The sequence below is a fragment of the Lingula anatina genome, chromosome 9 (assembly GCF_051362555.1).
Source record: "Lingula anatina isolate TDL-2025a chromosome 9, LinAna3.0, whole genome shotgun sequence".
Classification (NCBI taxonomy): Eukaryota; Metazoa; Brachiopoda; class Lingulata; order Lingulida; family Lingulidae; genus Lingula; species Lingula anatina.
In genome coordinates this window covers 4,083,284-4,094,794 of record NC_141775.1, presented here as the reverse complement: position 1 = coordinate 4,094,794, position 11,511 = coordinate 4,083,284, and the positions used below count along the sequence as shown (strand labels likewise).

The window sequence follows — 11,511 nt, the reverse complement described above, 5'->3', positions numbered from 1 at the left end:
GGAAATAAGTGGGATTTACTATGGGCAACAAATCTCATTCGATGTTGCACGCAATCAGCAATCTCACCTAATACACGTTTCATGCTGTTAGTGTCGGGAATAAATATATAATGAATATATATTTTACTTTAACGATGATTAAAGTTTATTTATCCAGTTGAAGATTATTGGTAGGCCTGTCCAGTGTAATTAGATCTAAATAGAAATAGCTCGTCTAAGGAAGGGCGTGGGGATAATATTGGAGGGCTGATTATGCAGCAGAGACGGCAGATAGACAACATTTGGCGAGCTCTCCTTGGTGCCTTATCTGCACCATCGGTACGATGAGGATTCTCAGTCATTCAGAAATAGCTCAAAATTGTTCAAATGTTAAACAGCCCGTCCAATCCACTGAACTCATTGGGTGTGTAATTCTGACAGATTTTATATGTGGATTAATTAAGCGAGTAATCGAGTTTTTTATCACTTCATCTGATCTTAAAGTAAAACTTAATTTGTACATACAGCTAGTTGGGCTCGACAATAACGACTGTTCGGGACAGGTAAAAATTAGTGTCGAGTCCTGACATAGAGGTTATAACATATATGCACGTTACCGTAGTATTTTTGACACATCCCGATCTGTTTCTTGGTAAAGCATAGTTTTAACTATGTATAAAAAAAATATTAAATTTATGAGAGTAAAAATATCGCGGAAAAAGGCTCCATTCAATGACCCAGTTCCCATACTTAGAACGATCTAGCGGGATCGACCCATCTTCAAGGGTTTCTCGCTAAATTACATTCAGTTTCAGACGCTCTAATGTCTGGCACACTTAATTACTAAAGCTGTTAGGGGGTAATTTAACTATCGTTTAGCAGCTTCAGAGAGAGAGGAGGGGGGTGCAAGTGTAGGCCAACTAATGGTATCTTTGAAGCATATGATATTCAATGATATTTAAAACTAAATCAATTCAACTCTTTTATGATCTTCATTGAAAAATAAAATTACGCCATATATTTCAATAACCCCTTTTATTATACCTGTACATTTCAATAATCCGTTCATTAATTAGTACAAGCATATAGGAGACTATTGAGAAGACAGAGCGATGCATCAAACCGCTCTATTAATTCAGTGGACCCGTGGGACCGTTACTCAAGATGCACTGATCGATCCCGATTGTCCGAAGTGTGCATTCAGACTCTCTATTTCCCCAGCGGCCTTTGAAGTTCAGGAAGCTGAACTCGCCAGTGAAGGGAGCACCGGTGTTCTTGACAACCTTCAGGTTGGTCCAGGTTTGCCAATCCTGGCCGTCGCTGCAAGAGTCGACCAGCTTATCCATGATGATATCCTTGTATACGTGCTCCCCGGGTTCTGGCCAGGAACCGTGGGAACCCTTCGCCGAGTAAATCACCGGGTGGCTGCATTCGGTCAGCGACACGGTGCGTGAACCTTGTTTGAAGCTTTGCCCGTCCCAAATGAATTCTCCGCCAAACTGTGCAGTAGCTTCTGATCCATGGATATAGAGATATATCGAGTACAGTTTGTCATCCTTGAATGTTATTACGACCCGTTCCCAGTCTCCAACATGGTGCCCAAAAGTGGAGTATCCGCCAATACAGGTGCTTATCCTACCACACAAACAACGTCCCCATACCTCACCACAACACACATCCACATAGTAACCAATGCAGACCCTTTTCCCACGGTTGTAGGGGTAGAAAAACCAGTAGGTTATGCTCACAGTGTTGTTTGTCTCCTCGTAGATGGCATACACCGGGGCGACTGCGGGGTCTTGGCCACGAAATACCGGGGGATCTCTGCACGAAGCACAGGACAGTCCCACTTTGGTTTCTAGATAGCAGTCGTCGTTACACACGGGGAGCGTTGCCGACGTTACATCTGTTGGTGTTCCTCCACGTAAGTTAACTTCATTTAAGAAGAAGTCAACGCTTGAGGGACGCCATTCTTCTCCATCGGCTAAATTCACCATTGGGGCCCATTTAGCTGCCGCAGCCACAACATCGTCATGGTTACGGCTAGGTAGGGTGTCATCGGCCAGTTGGAGAGAGCAAGATGGATCGAGAGACCGACGTTTTAGCCGTTGCGCTCGCACTGAGGTAGGCCTACATGCCAGAAGGAGGCAGAGGGTAACCAGAATTGCGTAGATCGTAGACAACATGGCGCACTGTGTATCAGTGGTATGGCAATTAAACTGCAGTAAAAATTACTGAAAGTACAACGATATCACTCTCGTCACATCTGAATGTCAAACAAGTTTTTTGATTTTGTTATTTCCCCATAATTTGCATTACAAGTCCCCATTTTTGGTCAGGTCAAGTGCTATTAAGGGAATGAAATGGCTGAATTAAGATGCATTGTTGCTATTTGTACGATAATCTTTGCCTCGACATGAATAGTATCCATTTTTATGCAAGCTGGGCTGTCAGGTAATTTGGATGGATGGTCCGAGGTAAAATAATGAAAACAAGACGCAAACGAAGTCAAATGGACAAATGGCGTAGTAGTCGGTGGAGTTCTATAAGCGGAAAAATTATTGTCTTGGCTATTTAAATACAATTTAAAGGTTTTATCGTTATTTGTATATAGGCAGTAGATAAGTTTTTTTAGCAAAATTTATTGACAATAAATAAATGAAAAAAAACAATGTAAAGAAAAGAAATTAAGCAATTGAAAAAAGGCCTTAAAATAATATTACTTAGCATTAGATAGCAGAGAAAAGAGATCCTCTCAATTCAACATAAATTGCACGAGTTGCTGGCGTCAATAAGCACTTGGGTGTATAATAAATTTTGCCTGTCCTTGGCATGTAATTCCCCACATCCTGATTTATTTAGCCCTGTTGATTGGCCCTTTTGTCTCTGCCGTCAAATCTGATATACAGCGCATTTAGAACATCAGACTAACAGATCCGCGGATCAAATATGGCGACCCACTAAAAAGCTGGCCGCTTAATTCCCGATAAGACACTGAAGAGATTCTCCGCGGGGATTACTCAACAAGCATTCAAGGGGTCATCCATATTTGATCCGAGGATCTGTTAGTCTGCTGTTCGGAATGCGCTCTTACTATTTTTTTTTCCACGTGCCTCTAACACTAACGGCAATAAATATCAGTGCAGTTGGATTCCTATTTCTTGCAAATGTTGGATGGATGAATACATTTATTCATAACCAATCTTTTGAACATTCTATAACGCTTACTATGTAAGTAATTGGTGTGTAATGCAGTTACTTCTTTGAAATCTATTTTGATGGCATATTCAGATTGTCTCTCTTGGAACGTATGTTGTCATGTCAACTTATAACAATCATTTAAAATATGCATGAATTTCAGATCGCTTTATATCTAAAATACCGGGGGCGTATTCCCAGATATTTTACAGATATTTTACAAATTTACAGATTGTCCACGGACTGTTTTAAAACGGGCAGTCACGGGAAATAGTGAGTATCCCAATCATTTAAATAATTTCTATTATGCTGTTTTTACTCTTGCATATTTCTAGTAGCCTATCTGTAAAAAAACTATTGAAGTTTCGTTGTGAATTTCAAAATAAAATAGATTTTTACAGTACTCACAGTTCTGTAGTTGACGTTTCATCAGTTTGACAATGAGGCGCATCGTGATCAGGGCGGGTATAAATATGTGAAAGATGATTGCTTTAAATGCTACATATTATCCATTTAGACACCTGTTTCCGTTGACATAGACCCGCATTTCTTGAAAAGTTTTTTTTTCTACTTGACAGTGTAGTTGTAATGATAATAGAATTGAGTATTTTTTAAAGTATTTTGTCATTCAAGCAACGTCCAAAATGACATGTTTATAGCGGTTGGTAACTGCATTTTAGGTGTGCCCCCCCCCCCCCCCTCCCCAAATCTTAGAGCAATATTAAAGTAGCTATAACAAATTATTAGGCATGCGGAAAAAGTGACTATAAAACCATAACTTAAAAACATATTTTAAGAGTTTTTAGTGTTTTTTACTTGGATTTTAATTATCTTTGTCATTTTGTAGTTGTATTTTCAGCATTGTTTTAATAATTATAGATATTCTGTAAGGTACCAGAAGCTTAAGTTTTATTTTTTGATCATATTCATTAATTCACGGAGCATATTTAATCATAAATACATATAAAAGGTGTTAAATGGCTTTTATGAAATATCAATCACCAAATTACTAATACACACAGGCGTTCAGCGATATCGGTTTGACGAACATTTACGGCATCTGTTTATTGCAAGGCAATTTTAATAATAATAATAATAATGATAATAATAATAATAAATTTATTTTGAGTCTTAAATCCATTATAACATGTTCAGAAGACTACATATACATAAAACAATTATTTAAGAAATCAATAATTAGGAATAGATAAATGAAAAATTACAGAGCTTAACGACAAAAAAAATTAAGAGTATTCTAGATAAAACATACGGATTCTCACATAAAAGCACATACAGTAAATAACTAAAATATATTTGTTAAGAAAAAATAATCAATTCTAGATAAAAAAAAAAAAAACTCATTTGCACACAGAAAAGATTATAGGTAGAACAGCCTTGTTTTTAATGGTGCAAAAATGTCATGTTTCAGGCCTGTAGCCAGCAATTTCAAAGGGGGGGTTCGTTTTCTGAAAAGTGGACCTTTTACCATAAAATCCTCAAGTACATAGGTCAATTTTTTCTCAGAGTGGACCTTTTCACAGCAAAAAGGGTGGTTCTTTCGAACCCCACGAACCCCCCCCCCCCCCCTGGCTACGGGCCTGTGTTTACTACCTACTCACGTATCTACGACCGGAGAACCCTGTGTTGGGATAGGGTGTAAATATATATTTCTACATATCAGCAATGATCATAAGTAGTTACTGCTTTTACTGGGATACTTAACCACCTGCGTAATTTGACACGATCCTTCATGTCCTGGTTTAGCTTTTATGTGAATTTAACCCGCCTTCACAGAATCATGAAAGGCCAGGAAATAACATACGAAGTTCTCTTGACGGTGGTTGACTTTGAACAGGTTTTTCTGATGTGTTTGAACAAACATGTTTGTGCTGAATATCACAAAAGCTATTATGGCAGTTTCTATGTGCCTGTATCAGTACCTTTTTGGTATATTATTTAAAAATTTGTTCAATGAAAGTACAGCATTTTTGAAAAAAATAAAAAACTAACCAAGGGATTTTTTAATCCAATTATTTTTTCATCTATGAATTTTAATAGTTTCTCGCTATCTTGTAACGCTTGATGTGTCAATTGATTAAGTGCTATTTTCTGTGTGTTGATGTGGATGATTTACTTTTAAAAATTATTCAGACACAGAGTTCAGCACCGTTTGAGTACCTGTAAACAAAAAGTAATACCTCACGTAACGACCATCTTCATTGCAATCATATAAGAAATAAATAAACATATTACCACAAAATTTAAGAAGTCCATTAATAACAGTATCTTTGGTAGGTCCTATAACATGTACATCAAAACAGGGATTTTATAATAATAATAATTTATTATTATTATTATTATTATTATTTATTGAGCATTAAAATGTGTACAGTTACATTTTACAAGCTCTCTAAACTACAGTTTTACATAAATTTGCACATAAGCTGAAATAAGTATAACTACTTTAGATCATTATATACCAAAATACATATAAGCTAACTACTTCAGACACATACATTGTAGCTCACAATGGTAAGACAGAACAATTTAACAACATTATTTAAAACATCTCCAAATAGATCCAACTTTTAAAGTTTGCCGACCATTTTCAGGCGCCGAAATCCTTAAATTATCATACACAAAATAAAAAAGAGAGAAGAGGGCAGCGGGATAAATCAGTTGGTTGTGTTGGTGGTGGACTTGGTGGAATTAGACAAAACCAAACCGGAGAAAAATCCTCCGATTTTTTCTTTAAACATCTGGCGGAACTGAGAACCACAAACCAGGATGATGGGCAAACATATACTAGTGTGGATCAGAAAACTTATCCTGGACACTGCATCAAAAATGCTGATAACATCATAGAACTCGTTCAACAAATCATAATTCAGAAATGACTGCAACATCATACACACACACTGCGGCCCACAGAGGATAAAAAACAACACCGATACTCCTACTAAAGAAACGGTGCTAACTATCTCCTTTTTCGGGGTCTGGAAAGCGGCCCGGCTTGTGGTAAGGCTCTTGCGTATTCTCACCTGTAACCATATTCGGTGTATTATCTTGGAATTCATCATCAAAATACCGAAGAAAAGCAGGCAGTAAGCTGATGTGTGGGCAGTGAAGTAGATTCTGAACGCTGTGATGAACTCCACGTTGGACAGGTTGTTGGCAGGGCAAGAGGTGTCCCCGGTGATGTGACGGTGAACAGCCAAGTACGCAGAACAACACACAAGGAATAGTAATGAACCGATGATTATCTGTGGAAAGAAAAGGTGGTTTATTCTACTAAAAAGGGAACATATGCGTAACGTCGGTGCCTCACACCTGTGATATTTACATAATTTAGACTAGTACCATTATTCTTGCCGTTTTGTAAGTATAGTACCCTTTAATTTGGAAAGAAATCAACAGTTGTTAAACGGTCACATAAAGCAGTAATGAAAAAAATCTAAAGCTGAAAGTGCTGCTCGGTACCTCATAATAACGATCAAACACGGTCAAAAACTTAAATTGATTCGAAATACAAGAACAAAATAATAATTATGAGAAAAAAATTTTAAATTGCTAACTGTTTTGATAAGTTAATAAAAAAACAGAATTAAGTCCGCAGTTTGCTCAATAGACTTTTTTTTAATCAAAATACAGTGTGGTTCTTTATATTGCTAAGGATCTATTTCTCTAAAGGCTGATGTCCAAACCCAACTAAACATGTTTATGTAATCTACATTTGTTGAGGACCAATAATTAATTAAATGCTCTATGTCGCAGCTTCCGCTCTGTAAAGTCGGGTTTCCGACTTCAGTAATTTAATTAAGGTTTAATATTTTGTGTTTTGTTTCAAAAATCTTCCGTAATGAAACATTGGAACATATAACAAGATACCTGAGTATGACATAAAAAAGTTAGCCTTCAATCTCTTGCAAGCTGTAAAGAATGCGCGTAAGAACATTTCCTTGTGCGTTTAATATTATTTATTTTTCTTTTCACATCAAAACACACACACAAAAAAAAAAAAAAAAAAAAAAAAAAAATAGATAAAACCAAACACAAGCAAGCAAACAAGAAGTTACAACTCCTTGAGGAAAAGAAGTTTATATTTGAATAAGAATACAATATAGGGTTACTTACACCTTTTAACGTTGCACTGCCTGTTTGTTTCTTCAAAGGGAAGCAGACGACAATGAACCGGTTGACAGTAATGAAGAAGGTGATGAAGACGCACCAGTCGTACGTAAACGTATACCCCATTACCGTCAACGTGCATACCCAATCAGGAAAAACGGTCTTGTAGAAGTAGATGTTAGATACATGTACAATTAAGAAAATACTGCAGGTCAACTCCATAACTAGACGACATATGCTAACCGTGGCGTACGTGATAAAGAGGAACAACGCCGATTCGGAAAAAGCAGATTTTCCTCCGCTATGTAAAATAGAGACGAGGATCCCATCGAGGATGATGCCTAAAGGGCACATCACCACCGATACATACGCCAAGGTTGTGCTGAATCTTTGGTCATCTTCATATGTCCCTTTAGGTAAAACTGCTGAGACGCATTTTAGACCGTCGTCCACGATATCCACTGTCAAAAGTTCCACGCCGTCTGGCAGGAGGTCTGCACATGCCATGCTAACGAGAGCTTTTGGCTCCAACAACGTGAAATCGGCCACGTGGTGACTGAGTGGACACAATAACCTGTGTGTGGTGAATTTAACTTCATATGACGCGCAGACGTAGGCTTGGGGCAGGGAGCTGTTTAATTTGTCACATTCTTCCTCTGATGTACCCAGCATGAGTTCAGCCACGAAATCTGACGGAGAAAGTTCAGTCAAACCACAAGGGCCGTCATAAGTGGAGGGGGAGAACAGAGGATTTCCAAGGACCACGTCATTTTCAGCTCGTCTTTTAACTAGACATAAGAAATAACGCAGACCATAATTCTCGTTGAGTACATTGTTCACTATCTTTTCGGATTCTTTCTTGCTCGTGCTATCAAGAGTGAGAGAATTCTCAGTTTCGTTGAGTCGCCTCTTTGGGGATGCGCGGAGACAAACGGTTTTCTTGTCCGTTAGTGCCGAGTCAGATACATTTCCCGCGGTTCTTGTAGTGTTCACACCCACCATGCGTTTAACATTGATTCCGTTAGCTACATCGACGATTTGTTTTGTTGCTGAGAGACCGACCGACACGAGTTCGTCTAGCTTCCTTTTCAATTCAATGAAGGTAATTTCGTTCTCGTTGCCCTCGTCTATGAATGTGCGACACTGGGTCTCGTTCACCCCGATGACAAAAACGGGATGAGCCCGTGGAGCTTCTTGATAAAAAGTGAACACGTCGAATTGGCATTCTTGAGTCAATAAATTAAACAGCGTTTGTTGAGACACTTCTGCGCGTATCCCGGCAGAGGACATGATTTGATCGAAACTGTCGGCAGAGAGGTTAAAATGACAATTGGACAAGGCATCAATTCTGCCAGCCAGGTCTCCAGTAGGGGTGCCACCAAGCAGGGACATAAGCTGGTACATCGAGAAGCGCACGAGACAAAAAGGGATGAGATAAAACAGCATTTTGGTAGTACGATACAAATCGTGAGTTCTTTGAAGAATTTAAATATTCTGCAAATAGTGTTCAGCTTACCCGGCAGATGTTTTTGTATTTGTTAGTCACCTTGGCCTGTCTACACTAAGCAATGATTGCAATGTTTCTTCCTCACAGAAAGAAAAAAGTTAATGGCAAGTTTCTTTCCTTTCATTCCACATATGTTTCTTTATGCCACCACTCTTCTGATCTCTTCCCAGAACAATCTCCGGCTTGCTCAATGACGGATTTTTGACGGAAAAGGCCGCTTAAGTAGAAGGCGGAGGCTGCGTGTGAGGTATGGTTCTGTCATTTAGATAATGAAAACGCACAGTTGAGATGGCGTAATGGGGGTTTTCATGCCTGAAATAACCCGTGCTTAGCACATTTGCAAGTTGCTAGTGTTGCTTCAATTTTGCTATCATATAGACCACTATCGTCTCTGAAAGATTAAGGGTTGAAGTTTTGTTCGTGTTTTTTTTTTTCATGTTTTCACTGCTTTACCGTTTCAGCTTAGAACTTATTGCTATAATATTGAAATACTGTACCCAAACGTGTTTCTAGAATTTTTTTTAATTTCAGGAGAACATTTATTGTCGTTAATTAACAAAATCAGCTTCTTCTCAAAAAAGGAGCACGCACATAGGCTTTTGAAATTTGTAAGCATTACAGTTTTTGACATAATAAATATAGTCCAGTATTTACTAAAATTCTTGAAGAACAAATTTCTTTTGCAAGATTTGACCTCGACAAATAAATTGAAATTAACGCTGATGACACAGAGATAGCCCTATGCCCAAGACCAGTATGGTTACCGACAGCAGCCAGGGAATTTATCATGGTTTTGGCGCTTGTTCTTCGTTACCGTTCTTGTACTATATATTATATCCAAAATCATGGATATACGATCCAAAAACAAGTTTTAGAGTTGTAAGTTTCTTGTTTTTGAGTCTCTCTCATAATGGCCATGAACCAAAGAAAATAAATTACCCCTCCCTCCTCCTCCTCCCCCCCCCCCAAAAAAAAAAAAAAAAAAAAAAAAAAACGGGTTAAAGGGTACATCGTCTCAACAGGTTTGGTAAGGTGATCAAGGGAAAATTGGTGAAATTTAATGACAATTTCACTTGACAAGGTCTACCGCGCATTGTGTAGGCTACCTTTAAAAGATGTGATTACATAGAATGCACCATTATGTAATTGGCGTGTGTACTGATGGCTATTGTGCACAAACACTTAAAGGGATTGAAAAATATTCACTTGAACAGAGCGCATCAGTAACTTCAAAATGATTTGGCGTGTTTGATTACTAGACCATTGCTTAAAACCTAGCCAAAATAACTTGGCCGGAATAAACAGCCATTTAAGAAATGAACTTATTACATTTTTGTGAACGCTTGCAGTGGAAATGCGAGAGTATTCCGTGCAAAAAAAGACCGCCACTATAGATCAGGTGCTTAGCACTTATTACTAAAATATTGAAATACTGTACTTAAACGTATTTCTGGATTTTTCTAATTTCAGAATTAACATTTATTTTTATTAATCAAAAAAATCAGCTACTCCTCCAAGAAGGAGCACGCACGCAGGCTTTTGAAATTTGTAAGCATTAAGGTTTTTGACAAAATATACCCAGTATTTACTAAAATTCTTAAAGAACACAAATTTCCTGTGCAAGATTTGACCTCGACAAATAAAGTGAAATTAGCTCCGATGACACAGAAATAGGCCTATGCCCAAGACCAGTATGGTTACCGACAGCAGCCAGGGAATGTATCATGGTTTGTGCGCTTGTTCTTCGTTATCGTTCTTGTACTATACAACATTGGTCAAAAAGGTTGTCCCACCCCCAATTCCATGTGTTTTAATTTACAAACGTTCACCTCACAGGTGTACATTGCTATAAACAATGCTTTTTATTTCAAATACCACATCTTACAAATTAGTAATTCAGAAAATACAAAATAGAGGCAAAAATATCTGTATTTCTTAACATAAATACAAATTTAAAGTATGCATCCCCTCAAATCCGGCGTCTCACTGTGATTTCCACAGAGGCAACGAAATTTTTGGCGATGTCTTTTTAATTCAACAGACATTTCTTTGCTTCTGTGCAAATCACAGTGAGACGCCGGATTTGAGGGGGTCCATACTTTTAATTTGAATTAATGTTATGAAATACTGATATTTTCACCTCTATTTTGTATTCTAAACGATTAATCATGTAAGTTATGGTATCTGGAATTAAAAGCATTGTATAGAACAATTAACACCAATGACTTGATCATTTGTAAATAAAAGCACATGAAATTGGGGGTGGGACAACCTTTTTGACCAATGTTGTATCATATACAAAATCATGGCTATACGAAAAACAAAACAAGTTTTTAAGTTGTAAGTTTCTTGTTTTTGAGTCTCTCTCATAATGGCTATGAAGAGTGGTGAATTTCAATTGCAACTAAAAAAATGAATTAGGACCTCCCCCCCCCCCCCCCCCAAAGAAAAAAAAAAGATGGGGTAAACGGTAGATCGATATCATATTATAATAGTCTCAACAGGTTTGGTAAGGTACCAGTGCATGTGCACCTTGGTGTTGAAGAGAAAATTGTTGAAATTAAATGACAAATTCACTTGACAAGTTCTAACGTGCACTGGGTACCTTTAAAAGATATGATTACATAGCATGCATGTAACTGGCGTGTGTATTAATGGATATTGCACCCAACCACTTTAAAGAATTGAAAAATATCGAC

At 37.7% G+C, this 11,511-nt stretch overlaps 1 protein-coding gene across 1 annotated transcript; it reads right to left on the bottom strand.

Moving 5' to 3' along the window:
• Nucleotides 1-1,109: 1,109 nt before the first annotated feature.
• On the bottom strand, nt 1,110-1,976 carry LOC106177950 (uncharacterized). The gene has a single exon (XM_013560908.2). It carries the CDS (start codon nt 1,974-1,976, stop codon nt 1,110-1,112), a length of 867 nt encoding a protein of 288 aa, XP_013416362.2.
• Nucleotides 1,977-11,511: the final 9,535 nt, after the last annotated feature.